This window comes from Heterocephalus glaber, unplaced genomic scaffold (genome assembly GCF_053883595.1).
Source record: "Heterocephalus glaber isolate CG9 unplaced genomic scaffold, H.glaber_assembly_v1.0 deba00001730, whole genome shotgun sequence".
Lineage (NCBI taxonomy): Eukaryota > Metazoa > Chordata > Mammalia > Rodentia > Bathyergidae > Heterocephalus > Heterocephalus glaber.
The window spans coordinates 3,657,708-3,673,567 of NW_028258441.1; the positions used below are offsets into that span (position 1 = coordinate 3,657,708).

Below are 15,860 nucleotides of genomic sequence, written 5' to 3' on the forward strand. Positions count from 1 at the left end.
TGTTCCTTATATATTTACAGAATGTTTATCATCATAGGTTGTGATGTTTGAACCAATTGTTAATGATATACAATCAAATATAAAACTATTAGTGATATATTATACTATCATTTGTGAGGAAACTAGGTCATAAGATCTTCATTTTTGACAAGTCTGGCAAATTTATTTCCTATTAGTATATAAATAAGTTATCACCCATAAGCAATAACTTATATAAGACAACATCATTTTGCTTTATCATCCACATATCATCATCATAAAGTACATGATAAAATGAAAGCCATTATCTCATTAACATTTTATTGGTATTCTGTGTGAAATTAAAACTAAAATTCTTCTTTTTCTTTTTTTTTTATTGTGGTACTGGGGATTGAACTCGGGATCTTGCGCTTGCTAGGCAGGTGCAGCGCCACTGAGCTAAATTTCCCGCTGTTAAAACTAAACTTTATAGAATATAATGAAGAACTCTTAATTTTGTGAAACACATTAGAAATTAGTTGTTTAATAGCAATCTTCAACACATAACCTAAGGAAGGAAGACAGTAAGATAAAGTAAGAAGTATTCAAAAGTTGTTTATTCCATTTTCTAGATTTACTCCCTGTTAATGGATGCTTATTTCCTTTCTTATTTCAGTCTTTATAAATAAAAAACGTAACTATTAAGTTTGTCAATAAAGAGCATAACTACTAAGTTCATATAGAAATATGAGTCATCAATACATGAAATTTTTAGACATATTTGTGTCAAAAGTATGAAACTACATCACTCACATAGACAGTCCATTTATTCCTATAAACATAACATTTCCAAGTAGCTAAGACATTGAGTTTGTAACATTTTATTTTACATGTACTGATTCATTTTCCTTCAGCTTGAGAAAGAGAAAGACTGTGTATTAAGAAAATAGAATCAAATAATATTTTTAAATTTCCATAATAAAAATGTAACTATTTTCTAAGTAATCAATTCAAATAAAAATTTCAGTGCATTAGAAGAAACATTATTGTAATATTTACAAAATGTCATTGTGAAATAGTTATACAGATAGTCTTAAACGAAATATAAGAACATTGCTAAACATTAATAGATTCACATTTTATATTACATTCCTGCTTAAGTGGGAAAAACATTTGTCACCACATTGTGAACATAGCATATGCATTTTTCTACTCAACATACAAATAAATTAAAAATTTCACTATTTAAAAAAAATCACATTATGGAACAACCATATATTTTTTAAAATGAGATTTCATTCAGGCTTTCTATTACTGCTTATAGTGGGTATTTCATGGTCAGTCTCTTTACTAGGCCCTACCATGTCTTTATATCTCTCCCCACGATGTCGTTCTAGGTACGGACCCCAGTTAGAAGCTGGTGTAATGCAGCTTACAATGCGCTGAAATGCAAAAAGAATTTTTTTTCTTAGAATAAAAGTACTACAATTTATAAACAAGCCAGTACTTACCTAGACTCTCATTTTTTTAATTAAATTATTTTATTGGTACATTGTAGGTATACAACACAATTACATTTCTCATTGGGAATTGTACCTTTACATAATGCATCTTGGTTCTTATTTTTTCCCCATTCCTAGCCCTCCCTTCATCCCCTCCACCCTTCCTTATTTACAAAGACTTTATTTCCATTTTATCCATTTCTCAGCATTTTGCCTTTCCCTTCTTTCCTTTCCCCTGCCCCTCCCACTACCTCTACCCCTTTGGACCTTTTCTTGCTATTTTACATTTTTAATTATTCATTCTAATCATTGGTACATTTTAGGTATACAGTATAATGACATTCATCATTGGAAATTTGCACTGTTACATAGTCTCTCTTGGTTCTTATTTTTCAACCTTGCCCAACCCTCCCTTCAACCCCTCCATTCCTCCCTATTTACAAAGATTTTGTTCCCATTTTTCCATTTTCTCATATTAATCCCATTCCCTTCTATCCTTTCCCCTAGCCCTCCCACTTCCTTCCCCTTTGCCCCTTTTCTTCCTATTTTACATTACCTATTATACATTTAGTCCTTATTTACACTTTCAGTTTTTCACACCAGAGAAACTATTCGGTATTTATACATGTGTGTCCTATTTATTTCACTTAAGAGTATCACCTCAATGTGCATCCACTTAGCTATAAATGTCTCTAATTTCTCATTTTTTATGGCTGAGTAGTACTCCATTTTATAAAAAAAAAAACACATTTTCTTTATCCAGTCTCCAGTTGATGGGCATTTGGGCTGTTTCCAAGTTTTAGCTATTACAAACTGTGGTACTATGAGTATGGGCACACATATATCACTGTGGTATGATGCTTTTAATTCTTTGGGGAAGATCCCCAGCAGTGGAATAGCGGGGTCAAATGAGACTTCCAGTCCTAGTTCTTTGAGGTATCTCCATACTGATTTCCACAGTGGTTGCACCAGTCTACACTCCCACCAGGAGTGGAGCAGGGTTCCTCTTTCCCCACAGCCATGCCAGCATTTGTTATCGGTTGATTTCATGATAGCAGCCATTCTTTCTGGAGTGAGATGGAATCTCAGCATTGTTTTCATTTGCATCTCTCGAATGACCAGTGATGTTGAACATTTTTTCATGTATTTATTTGCTATTTCTACTTCTTTGTCTGAAAAATGTCTGTTCATTTCAGATGCCCATTTTTGGATTGGGTCTTTAAATTTGGGAGGTCTGATCTTTTTAAGTTCTTTATTGATTTGAGATAGTAGACCTTTGTCTGAGGAAGAGCAGGTGAATATTTTTTCCCACATTGTGGGTTGTCTCTTCACACTGCTGGTGGTTTCTCTTGCTGTGCAGAAGCCTTTTAATAAGAAGAGATCCCACTTGTTGATTGCTTGTGCTAGTTCATGGGCAACTGAGGTTTTGTTCATAAAATCTTTTCCTACACCGATGTCTTCAAGGGTTCTACCTAACCTCTGTTCCAACTGGTTCAGAGTTTCTATTTTAATACTTAGATCTTTAATCCATTTGGATTTTAGTTCAGTGCATGGTGAGAGATATAGGTCTAGTTTGAATCTTTGGCAAGTTGAAACCCAATTTTTCCAGCACCATTTATTAAAGAGGCTATCTTTCCTCCAGTGAGTGTGTTTGGCTCCTTTATTGAAGATGAGATGGCTGAGTGTGTCTGGCATTGTTTCTGCATCTTCTAATCTGTTCCACTGGTCCTCAGGTCTGTCTCTTTGCCAGTACCATGCTGTTTTTATCACAGTAGCTTTGTAGTATAGTTTCAAGTTGGGGCTTGTGATACCCCCTGCCATATCTCTGTTACCTAGAATTGCTTTTGCTATTCTGGGTCTCTTCTTGTTCCAAATGAATTTTTGGATTGTTTTCTCAAGGTCCATGAAGTATGCTGCTGGGATCTCAATTGGAATTGCATTAAATCTATATAGCAGTTTTGGAAGTATGGCCATTTTCACTATATGAATCTTTCCTACCCAGGAGCAGGGGATGTCTGTCCATTTTCTGATATCATCTTCAATCTCTCTTTTCAGAGTACCATAGTTTTCAGAGAAGAGGTCTTTGATTTCTTTCATTAGGTTGATTGCTATGTATTTCAGTTTTTTGGATGCTATTGTGAAAGGAATTATTTGCCCTATTTCTGTCTTAGTGAGTCTGTCATTGGTGTAGAGGAAAGCTATTGATTTTTGTGTGTTGACCTTGTAACCAGCTACTTTACTTCATTTGGTTATTAAGTCTAGAAGACGTTTGGTGGAGCTGTTGGTGTCTTCTATATAGAGTATCATGTCATCTGCAAATAATGACAATTTGACTTCTTCATTACCTATCTTTATTCCTTTTATTTCTTTCTCTTGTCTAATTGCCATGGCTAATGTTTCCAGAACTATATTGAACAGGAGTGGTGATAGTGGACATCCTTGTCTTCTTCCTGATTTTAGTGTGAAGGATTTCAGTTTTTGACCATTTAGTATGATATTGCCTGTTGGTTTTTCATAGATGACTTTTATCAGTTTGAGGTAGAGACCATCTATTGCAATTTTTTGTAGGGTTTTTATCATAAATGCATGTTGGATTTTGTCAAATGCTTTTTCTGCGTCTATGGAGATAATCATAGTGTTTTTGTCCTTGACTCTATTGATATAGTGTATTACATTGATTGATTTGCATATATTGAACCATCCCTACATCCCTGGGATGAATCCCACTTGATCAGGGTGTATGATCTTCTTAAGGATCTTCTGCATTCTATTTGCCATTATCTTATTAAGGATTTTTGCATCTATGTTCATTAGTGAGATTGGCCTGTAGTTCTCCTTTTCAGTTGAGTCTTTCTCTGCTTTGGGGATCAAGGTGATGCTTGCTTCCAGGATTGAATTTCAGAGTACTGCTTCTCTTTCAATTTCATTGAAGAGTTTAAACAGTAGTGGCAGCAGTTCCTCTCTAAATGTCTTGTAGAATTCAGCAGTGAAGCCATCAGGGCCCGGGTTTTTCTTAGTTGATAAGTTTTTAATTACATTTTCAATTTCATTGGTTGATATTGGGTTGTTCAGAACTTTTAGGTCTTCTTTGTTCAACTTCGGTAATTCATGTCTGTCTAGGAATCTGTCCATTTCTTCTGTGTTGCCTAGACTCTCATTTTAAAATTTTAAATTTATTTGTTGACAGCAATGAATTGAGAATCACAAAATAATAAAAAGTAATAGCCTAAATTCTTAGTAGGCACAGCCTATTAAGAAGAAATTGCAATCAAATAATTGTTACTATTTCTCAGTAGAATTTGTACTATTATATCACAATAATTTTAGATGTAAATGATTGCAAAAGACGGTATTTGAGTCCATTATAGTAACAGTGTCCCTATAAATACCTTCACTATATTCTCAAACATTTAAGTTGAGGGTGAGGTGAGAATTTCAAGTAATGTGTGGTGCGATGTGTTTGTAGAATCAAGCAAGGGAAGATCCACTGTCAAACCATTGATTTAAATCCATTCTTTGATGGGCTTGGGAATATATTTTAATAAAACTTCCTGAGTCTACCTTTTCATAGTTTTAGTAAAAAGTCATAATTAACTCTACCTTTCTAGGCCTCCATGGAAGAAGGATGATTATAATTTATCTAGCTCACTCCAATCTAAGCACACTATTAGGACTTGTATTAAATACACCATTAGGACTTGTATTATAATCAGATGAGGCATTAAAAGTAGAGATTATAGATATAAAAAGCAAATGACTCATTTGCTTTGTGACATTTTCAAGGACAACTCAGTACAAATATAAAAAGATCATAGCTGTTATACACTAAGCACTATAATAGAGCCCAAAGATACACCAACAAGCAAGACTAGACTCTTTGCAAAAGGGGCATATAGTACAATACAGGTCAACATGTAAATACATATAGAAAACAATGTTTGTTATACACTGGTAACAGATGATTATATCCAGTATAGAAGTAGTCAGAGGAAAGACTATTTAATTTGATCTCATACAACCTCATATTATTGCCATGTAAGTAAATTCATCTTAATTTTTATCAAAAGTACTTTACATAAACTATTTAAAAATTTAATTTGCTTACTTGACAGATAGTTCCTCTGGCCTGAATTATCTTTATGACAGCCATAATTGGAATCCAAATAATGCAGAAAATAATCATACACCAGCCTACAGCAACTGCCCAGTCAGGGTATGGAATTTCAGCATACTCAGGATTATGAAATTTCACCAATGACCAGATTAAAATTGTCTATAAAAGTAAAATATGAAAAGACAAAGCTAAAGACTAGACTGCACAGATGAATAGCAATTTGATTTCATTTTTAAGAAGTAATTTCTCAAAACTATTAAAATGAAGATACAAAAACTAATCAGATAACAAGCCAGAAATTAACAAAATGAATTGAACCACAAATGTGTTTTTTCTTTAAATGCATGCTACCAAAATTAATACTTCTATATATTTATAAAAGATATGAATACTTGTTCAACATACAGTATATTTCAATCAAATGTTTGCCATGTAGCAGACTGAAAATAAAATAAATATAAATAATTTCATTATTAAGCCTTTTTTCTTTTTCCTTTTTATTAGTAGAGTATGTGTGATACATAATAAATGCATTAATATTGGAGAATTGGGACATATATATCACAAATTGATCCCTTTTACTTCCCTTTCCACACCTTCCTGCCTTTCTCCATTCCTTTATTGAGTATTACTGAACTTTCAATTTTTTTCATTTAGATTAATTTGTTTTTATTTTTAATTTTTAAATAAAAGCATAAAATGTACATATTAATGGGAGCACTGTGTATTGTTTTGATACATGCATACATTCTATAATGTTTAAGTAAGATTGAACATCTATTTTCTCACATTTATCATGACTTTATGATGGAATTTTCAAAATTATTTCTTCTTTTTGAAATATACAGTACATTATTGTTATCTATAATAACCATACTGTGCAATAACACACTAGTGCTTCTTGCTCCTACCTAACAGTAACTTAGCATGCTTTAATAAATCTCTTCTATTCTCTTCTCACCTTACTCTCTGCAACCTCTGGTAACCCACCATTGTCCTCTCAAGTTTTATGAGATCAAATTTTTAGATTCTACATATGAGTGAGACCATGTCACCCTTGTCCTTCCATGCCCAGCTTAATTTACTTAACATAATGATTTCTTTTCCATTCATGTTGTTACAAAGGGCAAGGTTTCATTCTTTTTATAGCTAAGTAGTATTTTCCAGGAATATGATTGTTGCCAAGTATGAGGTGAAAAAAACAAACTCTTGCAAACTGTAGGTAATAATGTCAATTAGTACAGCCATTATTGAAGCACCCAGTATGGAAATTCTTCAAAAATTTTAAAATTGGGGCTGGGGATTTAGCTCAGTGGTTTCGCCGCCTGCTGTGCAAGCGCAAGGACCCGAGTTCGATCCCTGGTACCAAAAAAAAAAAAAAAAAATTTAAAATTCAACTATTGTATGATCCAGAAACCTCACTGTTGGGTATATATCCAGGAGAAATTATCTCTCTTTTATAATAAAATGTTTTATTCTATGCCATAAATAAATATCCAGCATATATATTAATTCAACAGGAATGTAAAAGTGCTTTTTTCCTGGACATGTTTGTCTCCTTGCTTAGCAATTGTTTCTATTATTTTTCACTCCACAGAGCCCCTCTCTCATCATTTCAAAGCACACATGGGTTTACACATACACTACTGGAGCATTTCTACCAAAAGACAATTCACTCCCAGACTTTCATTGAGCAAAAAACAAAATAAGTGCAAGTAACACAAAATATGAAGCTTCAAAATGAAATCACTTTAAATTCAGGTCATACAAATGATTTTTAGAAAGCTAACAGACGTATTGAGGCATTAAAACTACTTTAAAATCTGCAAAGTAAAATAAAATCTCAAAATCCCCTAGTAATTTCTCTAAATTTAGCCATCTTTATTTTAGAAAAAAAAAGAAAAGAAAACAATGGATTCTAACAATCTTTATAAACAGATATTCAAGTAAAATTTTAGAACTGAATGGATTAACTCCACTACGACAATTTACTTATAGTAACTTAAATGTATTTCACAACTGCCAAAGTTGTACATAATTATAAGAAAATGAATGAGGGACAATGGAGTCTAATATACATAATTTTATACAAGATAGTTGACAATGTGTATCATTTAGTATTTAAACCTTTTGCATTTAAAATAAATGCAATTGTCAGACTGATGAAATCAATGGAAACTAGCTGGTTAAAAGGTCTAGTGGGATCCTGTAGGGTGATAAAGAGCTCATTTTATTATATAGATTTGTCAAATGAGGAAAATGACAGTTAATGGCACAATTGAAGACCTTTGCTGAGAATGTGGAAAATATAAGTATTTTAATTCATCACATCCAGGCCCAAACTACTCGCTACTTGAAACAGATCTCATAATTCTAAAAACATACATAAATCCTAACACCTAGTAAAAGCAATCAAAAGCAACCAAATACAAGCAATCAAAAGCAATCAAATACAATACTTCTAATGCAAATTATAGATCAAATTACTTAATGATCTCTTCTAGGGAAACCTTTGAAACATGAAGAAAATGAGACCAAAATATATCTATGAAGCTTTGCCACCACACCAGCCTCATCATTAACTCTAGTCCATAGTAATTTTCCATCCCATGAAGTGTTTGTTTTGTGATTAAAGTCTTTCCTTTCTTGAACTATTATTTGAATACTTCATGTCTATATACCATGTCTCTTCAATAAGACATCATTTGCTTTTCCTCAGCTCCTAAATAGTACTAATTGTTGAATTTATTAATATAAAATCATTGGCTCTATTGACACCTGTGAATTTCTTGTACTAATTGCAGAAACTAAATACATCTTTGGTAAATAGAAAAAAATACACATTAAAATTTGAATGTTGTCTCTTAGCAAGCAGTATATTTAAAATGAATTCCTTAAAGGTGTCATCTAGGCCTTATGTGTCTTTGTACTTTCTGGAAATGGAAGACAATATAATTGGCAACTCAGTATACTTTTTAGGGAATGAACAGATTCATGATTTCTTTTTTATTTATCCAAATGATAAATTTTAACTTATTTGTTTCTGTTTGAGTATATAAGAGGCTCTTTATTTTCTAAATGTTTAAACCCATTGCCTAAAAAATAATATTGCAAAGGCATTTGAATTTAGACACTTTGGAGGCAATACCCATAAATACTGCAAACCTTGAAAATCATTCATTTACAATGTTAGTTTTTCTTCTTGTCTTCAATGTGAATTATTCTCCAAATTTATCTTAGAAACATTTGAATTAAGATTATTGATTCTAAATTAATAATGTATTATTAACTTACAATCAACAGGACAGGTGTAATGGCAAACCAACAAACTCTCCACCATAGCCAGAATATCCACTTCTTTGCTCCAATCATCATTTCTATATCTTTAATGAATCTGTTCCCTCCTAAAGAAAACAATGGCAATAGTAGTACTCATAGTTTCCTCAAATAATCATTGTCAATAAAACTGTCTTTCAATATCTACACACATTCTCAAGCATATACTTGTAATTAATTTTCTTCATAATGTTTTTGCAAATATACTTTAACATTATAAATAATAGTGTAATTACTGATAATACAATTATATAAACATAATGAAAGTAATAAAACTAAACTATTTAATAAAACTTGTAAGTCATTCTCTAATCATTATTTACCATAAATCCAGATGATTCCTATTATTTCCAGTATAGCTGCAATCAAAATGCCCCATCCAGCACAGAAGTGGTCAATCAGAAGAACCCAGTAAATTCCAGCCTACCAAAAAAAATGATTATTTCTAGAAATATTTTAATTCTTCTTTTATTTGATTAAATGTTCACATAGAAAAAATTAATTTGAATTTAATACATTATCCTTAGTCTCAGTTCTGTTAAAAATATGAAAGAGTATTTTAAATATTAAACATCTTACATTCTAGTGAGTCACTTACAATAGCTATCAAAAGGGTTTGCAGTATCTGTATATTTTGTAGTAGCTTCCAAGAAACCTACATGTTTAAAGTCTCTAGTCTTACTGTATTTTGGGAAAAAGAAAATTGTCTTAAAACTTGGAAAACCCTGATCCAAACAGAACATGGACTTGTCACTAACCATTCTCTTAAGTCTTTTTTTTCTCTTTTAGATTCTAAAGTATTTTGTAACTAGCATTTTGTCTTATGTCTTTTTTCTTTTAGATTCTAAAGTATTTTCTTTTTTTATTCATTAAGTTTATTGGTACACTTTAGGTATATAATATGCTGACATTCATTATTGGGAATTTGTACCTTTCCATAATATATCTCGGTTCTTATTTTTCCCCATTCCCCTGCCCTCCGTTCAACCTCTCTACCCCTCCCTATTTAGAAAGACTTTGTTTCCATTTTTTCTTTTTCTCATATTTATTCCTTTCCTTTCTTTCCTTTCCCTCACCCCTCCCACTTTCCCTTCCCCTTTAGACCTTTTCTTCCTATTTCACATTGTCTGTTACACATTTTGATCCTTATTTACACTTTCAGTTTCTCACAGCAAACCATTCAGTATTTAAACATGTGTGTCCTATTTATTTCACTTAACAGTATGGCCTCAATGTGCATCCATTTAGCTATAAATATCTGTAGTTTGTCATTCTTTATGGCTTAGTAGTACTCCATTTTAAAAACACACAATTTTTCTTTTCCCTTCTTTCCTTTCCCCTACCCCTCCTACTTCCCCTACTCCTTTAGACCATTTCTTCCTATTTCACATTATCATGATGAAAGTAACTGTATTGTATACCTAAAATGTGCCAATAAACTTAATGGGAAAAAAACCCCACATTTTCTTTATCGAGTCTCCAGTTGATGGGCAATTGGGCTGTTTCCACGGTTTTGGCTATTACAAACTGTGCTCCTATGAACATGGGTGCACATATATCACTGTGGTATGATTCTTTTAATTCTTTTGGGAAGATACCCAGCAGGGGGATAGCAGGGTCAAATGGGACCTCTAAAGTATTTTCTAGCTAACAATTTGTCTATGAAAAGAAAAAGCTGTAATATACCTGAGTCACACAGACAAGACCAAGGAGGAACAAAACCAAGCAGCAACCCAAAGTTATAGGAACCCTCATTTTCTTCATTACTTTGGGAAATAAATCTTGAATTGTTGTTGTAATCGTTTCTTCAGAGGAAAAAGGTGACATGTTATAAGACTCCTCAATTAAGTTAATCACAGCATTCAACTTTCATCCTCTATTAATCAAATTTACAAATACATATAGAAAATATACTCGGGGCCCTCCCACCTTAAAATAATCCATAATGTTCTTTCTCTTAGCAATGATCACTCATTGAATTTGCTGAAAATCAAAAGAAGCTTTATTTGTTGTTTTAAGTCTGTTTTATAAAGGTTTTTACTAATTGTAACTATAAGGTATCAGGTCCCCAGGAGCTGAAGTAATTTGAAAAAGATTTTTAGGGAAAGAAGAATTCTAATAGGACTTAAATCAGGTGACTATTTTAATAACTGCCATATAGAAAATAACCAAATAAAACAAAAATAAGTGGCATAGAGATAGACATTCTATGTTTAAGAAATATGTATCCATTAAATAGGGAACTTTCCAAGAATAGAAGGACTTACAAGTGAAAGGATTAAAAAATATGTTTGAGATTTTCCAAGGGCTTTGAAAGCCAACCAGAAGAACATGAACTTCATCATATAAACAGAATAAACTATGACAATGTTTTCTACATAAAAGAATAATATAATGGAAATTGTTTCAGAACTTTCTACTTTTGTACTGTAGGGGAAATTTCTATGTGTAAATTGAGTCATGAATAAGACAGTTATTGCAGCAATGTGTGTAATTAACAAAAAAGGAATCCAGATACCCATCTATATGGCACAAGATTTTGGATTAAATTTATTAATATGTTTATGTATCAACATGGATCCATATTGCATATAAAATAATTGTCAAAGTAATATGTGTGCTATGAAACTTCACATTTCATATTCATCTAAATATGAAAGATGTAAGTTTTATGTTGTTCATGGGTATACAAATAAATGTCTACAAACATTGACTGAATAATATATAATCCAAGGTGATGGTTGACTAGAAAAAAACTGTGAATTACATTAGTGAAAGAAATATAGAACACTTAAGAGACTTCAAATTCAGCTACAACAAATTATTTTCTAAATATATCTGAAACAAATGTAAAAATATTCCTTTTTAAATTAAAAGTTAATTCAGAAAGATCATTATGAGAGTAATAGCTGTAGGAAATAATAGAAGAAAATGATGTTTTCAAGGAAACATGAATAAAATCTGAAGGTTTGGTTAACATTGGAAATACATATTACTTACCAATGGAAGCAAACTGAGAATCAAGACCCAAAGTTAAAAGCATGAAGAAAAATAATATGGACCAAAACGGACCTCCTGGGAGTTGGGCTAGAGCTTCTGGATAGGCAATGAATGCCAAATCAAAACCTAAGAAAATATATGGCATTTTAAGTTAGTTGTAAAGAAAGTTCACATTTTTTATCTTCATAATTTTATTTTTAATTTTTATTAGTACATGTTTACAATATATAATGATTACATTTATCACGCGGGTTGGTACATGTACATAACACATCTTAATTCTTTTTAAATATGCTACCCCTCTGCCCTCTCTCTCCTCCCTCCATCTCTTGTTTCCCTTCCCTTTGGCAAAAGGTCTATCTCTCTGTTTCCTATTATCCATCTTTTATTTTGGTCTTCAAATTTACTTATATTTTGGGTTTCTCCTACAAGAGAGACTTTGCAATATTTAAGCTTCCGTTTTTTATTTATTTCACTTAATATTATTATCTCAAGATCCATCCATTTTCCTACAAATGACTCAAGTTTATCCTTCTGAAAATTAAAATAACACACAAAAAATCTCACCTTCCTTGCAATGTAATACACGACATGCAATCCTTTCCAACTATCTCCCTTTTGCTTTTTAAAATATTTGACTTGGGAGAGTATGGCCTCAATATGCATTCATTTAGCTATAAATGTCTCTAGTTTCTCATTCTTTATCTCTGAGTAGTACTCCGTTTTATAAAAAAAAACACATCTTCTTTATCCAGTTTCCAGTTGATGGGCGCATGGGCTGTTTCTAAGCTTTAGCTATTACAAACTGTGCCACTATAAACATAGGTGTGCATATATCGCTGTGGTATGATTCTTTTAATTCTTTGGGGAAGATACCCAGCAGGGGAATAGCTGGGTCAAAAATGGAAATGAAATCTATGTAAATAGGGAAGGGTGGAGGGGATGAAGGGCACACAGGTAATTGGGGAAAAAGTAAGAACTAAGATACATCATGTACATGTACAAGCACCCAATGATAAATGTAAACGTATTGTATACCTAAAATGTACCAATAAAAGAATTTAAAAAAAAAAGAATTGCACTACTGAGAAAGATATACATATCTAACTAACTTTTTATTCTTTATCCTCTTTTCAGATGTTTACTCAGAATCATTAAGTAATGTCATTTTAATGATTTATGGATGCCAGAAAAATGTGTATGCAGAAAACTATAAATTTAATCTTGTTTTCTATTTTCTGTTACCATTAGAGATGTTTATTTTGTTTCATTTGATATGCTCTTCAGTCTTATGTACTTTAAATTTCTCTAACTTTCCAGAGAATTAACCTAAGGTTCACAGAAATAAGCTTTTAGTCTAAGCTCTATCATAGGAATGAGCTTTTAGTCTAAGCTCTATCACTTCCTAAATATTTGGCCTTATGAAAGACATGGGTAAATATTTCTGTTCATCAATCTACTTTGAGGAGTTGGAAATTAGGAAATCTCCAAGGTTCCTTCTAATCTTGACATTCTGTTAGCATTCATCAGTATTTCCATCAAAGGATACTAGCTATAGTAAAATTTCAATAAGGAACTCCTACTTAAAGAATCTTACAATTCTTTTTCTAAGAATCTTTAGCCAGTTAATTAAACATCCTTAATGTCCTTTTCCTTTCCTTTATTTTCAATTTTTATTTTTATTAGTACATGTTTGCTGTACATAATGATTATATTTATTGTGGGAAGTTGGTACATGTATGTAATGCACCTTAATTCTTTTCTCGTACACTTCCCCTCCCATCCTCAATCCCTCCCTCCATCTCTTGGTCCCCTTCCCTTTTGGAAAAGATCTATCTCTCTATTTCCCATTGTCTATCTTTCATTTTGCCCTTTATTTATATTTTGGGTTTCTCATATAGGAGAAATCATGTGATACTTAAAATTGTGTGTCTGATTTATTTCACTTAACATTATCGTCTTGAAGTGCATCCATTCTTCTACAAATGCTTCAAGTTTATTCCCTTTAAGACACACCATTAAATTTGGGAAGTTCATTAATCAGATTCCCTGCAAGCTAGACATAGTCAAAGTCACTGGAATCTCCATATAATTTTGATACATTTAATATTTCAGATATATATTTTGGGTTTTTATATAACACTGCAAATATGCACTAATAAGAATAGATAAATAAATAAATATTAAAATTTAAATGAACAAAATTCACATCTAATGCTGGAATTGTACATAAGAAAATTTGTGTACTGTATATGTTATCTCTCTCTCTCATAATCCATTGGTGTGCCTAGCATAATGCTAGAACTTGTACTTATGAAATAAGAGGCACATATTAAAAACTGAACAAAATCCGGAAAAATATTGTGGCTTGTTAACAAATTATTCCCCAATATACTCTTGTTTGCCAAGATCATCTAAGAATAATAATATTATTAAAACATATTATATAAGATGAAATAATGAAAATGCCATATCTTAAATCATAGGTATAAATTTCTATAAACTATATACGAATTTCATAAATGAGCTACATTGAATTAATCAAATTTGAAAAAACATAGTGTTGTATACCTGATTTTACAACTTGAGAGACTTCCTTTCCAGATATATGAGCCATATGTCCCAATATAGAAAAAATAGCAAATCCAGCAAACACACTAGTGAGGCAGTTTGTTAAACAAACTACAATGGCATCAGAGAAGCAATTGTTATTGAACTTATTGTAAGATGATAAAGCAACTAAGCCACCCCATGCCACTGAAAGGGAGTAAAATATTTGAGTGGCAGCATCTTTCCAAACCTGTAAGAGAAAATTAAGATTTTAAAACAGTATAATTTTAATTTTTCACATTTATAAAATATTCCCATATACATATGAATATATTATAAAACAATGAAACGAATACCTAAGCGCTCACTATACAGTTTAAGAAATAAACCAGTCTTCTAAAGCCTCCTTGTACCCCTTCCCCATTATATCACCCTTACAATATCCAGTGGTAGTTGCAGTTCCAACTTTGGTGCTTATTGTTTCCTTATTCGTTTTTATATTTAGCTTGGCAAGTTTTTGAATTTTTAGAAAAGTTATCTCAATACATGTAAATTTATACAGCATGTTTTTTCATTCATTATTGTCAGATTTATCCATTATCAAATGGAGCTCTGTAAAATTTCAATTTAATTCAAAAAATGAAACAGTATAGGCAAATTTATGTGGTTAAATTGAACATATGCAGTTTTAATCATTTTTCCAATTTTACATTGTCCCAATGTATATACTGCAGTTTATTCTTTCCCTTGGTAATAGGCATTAGGCTGCTCAATATTTTGCCATGAATCTGTGAACATTTTTGTACATATATCTTCATTATCTAGGTGGGGAAGTGTGATGTCAAAGAGTGTAAGTATCCTCTCTTTTGCTAAATCTTTCCAAATTTTTCTCCAAATTGGTTGTACCATTTTGTACTCCTACTAGATGGTTATGAGACTTCCCATTCCTCTATATCCTTGTCAACACTTGGTCAGGATTTTAATTAGATCAAATCTAGTAGCTGTGAAATGAAATTTGATTACTCTCATTTTCCATAGGATTTTTTCTCTGTGGAATTTCTATTTGTATATTTTGCAATTTTTTTAGTTATTTGCCTTGACTTCTAAGAATTCTTTATATATTTAGATTTTCATCCTTTTTCTCTTATATCTGTTGATGTTTCCCCCAATTTGTATTTGTTTTTCATTTCTTTGCATTGCATTCTTTAGTGAACCAAAGATTTTGTTGTTGTATAATATAATTGAATGTTCTTGATTTTTGTTACTTAGAATATACTTAGCCCAAGGTTATGAAGGCAATATTGTATATCTTCTTCTAAAAGAAAAAAAATTGCTTATATTGTTAAAATTTCAATTCATCTTAAATTGATATTGTGCATATTAATGCATGAATTAGCAAT

At 31.6% G+C, this 15,860-nt stretch overlaps 1 protein-coding gene across 1 annotated transcript in view; it reads right to left on the bottom strand.

Annotated features, from left to right (window-relative positions):
* Positions 1-357: 357 nt before the first annotated feature.
* Slc6a14 (solute carrier family 6 member 14) overlaps positions 358-15,860 on the bottom strand; it is a 37,430-nt gene continuing 21,927 nt past the window's right edge. The window contains exons 8-14 of the mRNA XM_004872135.3: positions 14,482-14,710; positions 11,911-12,036; positions 10,597-10,715; positions 9,234-9,333; positions 8,869-8,978; positions 5,566-5,733; positions 358-1,400 (exon numbers count right to left, since the gene is read on the bottom strand). Coding sequence (XP_004872192.1) covers positions 1,254-1,400; positions 5,566-5,733; positions 8,869-8,978; positions 9,234-9,333; positions 10,597-10,715; positions 11,911-12,036; positions 14,482-14,710 — 999 coding nt within the window. The 3' untranslated portion in view covers positions 358-1,253. The remainder of the gene's footprint in view (positions 1,401-5,565; positions 5,734-8,868; positions 8,979-9,233; positions 9,334-10,596; positions 10,716-11,910; positions 12,037-14,481; positions 14,711-15,860) is intronic.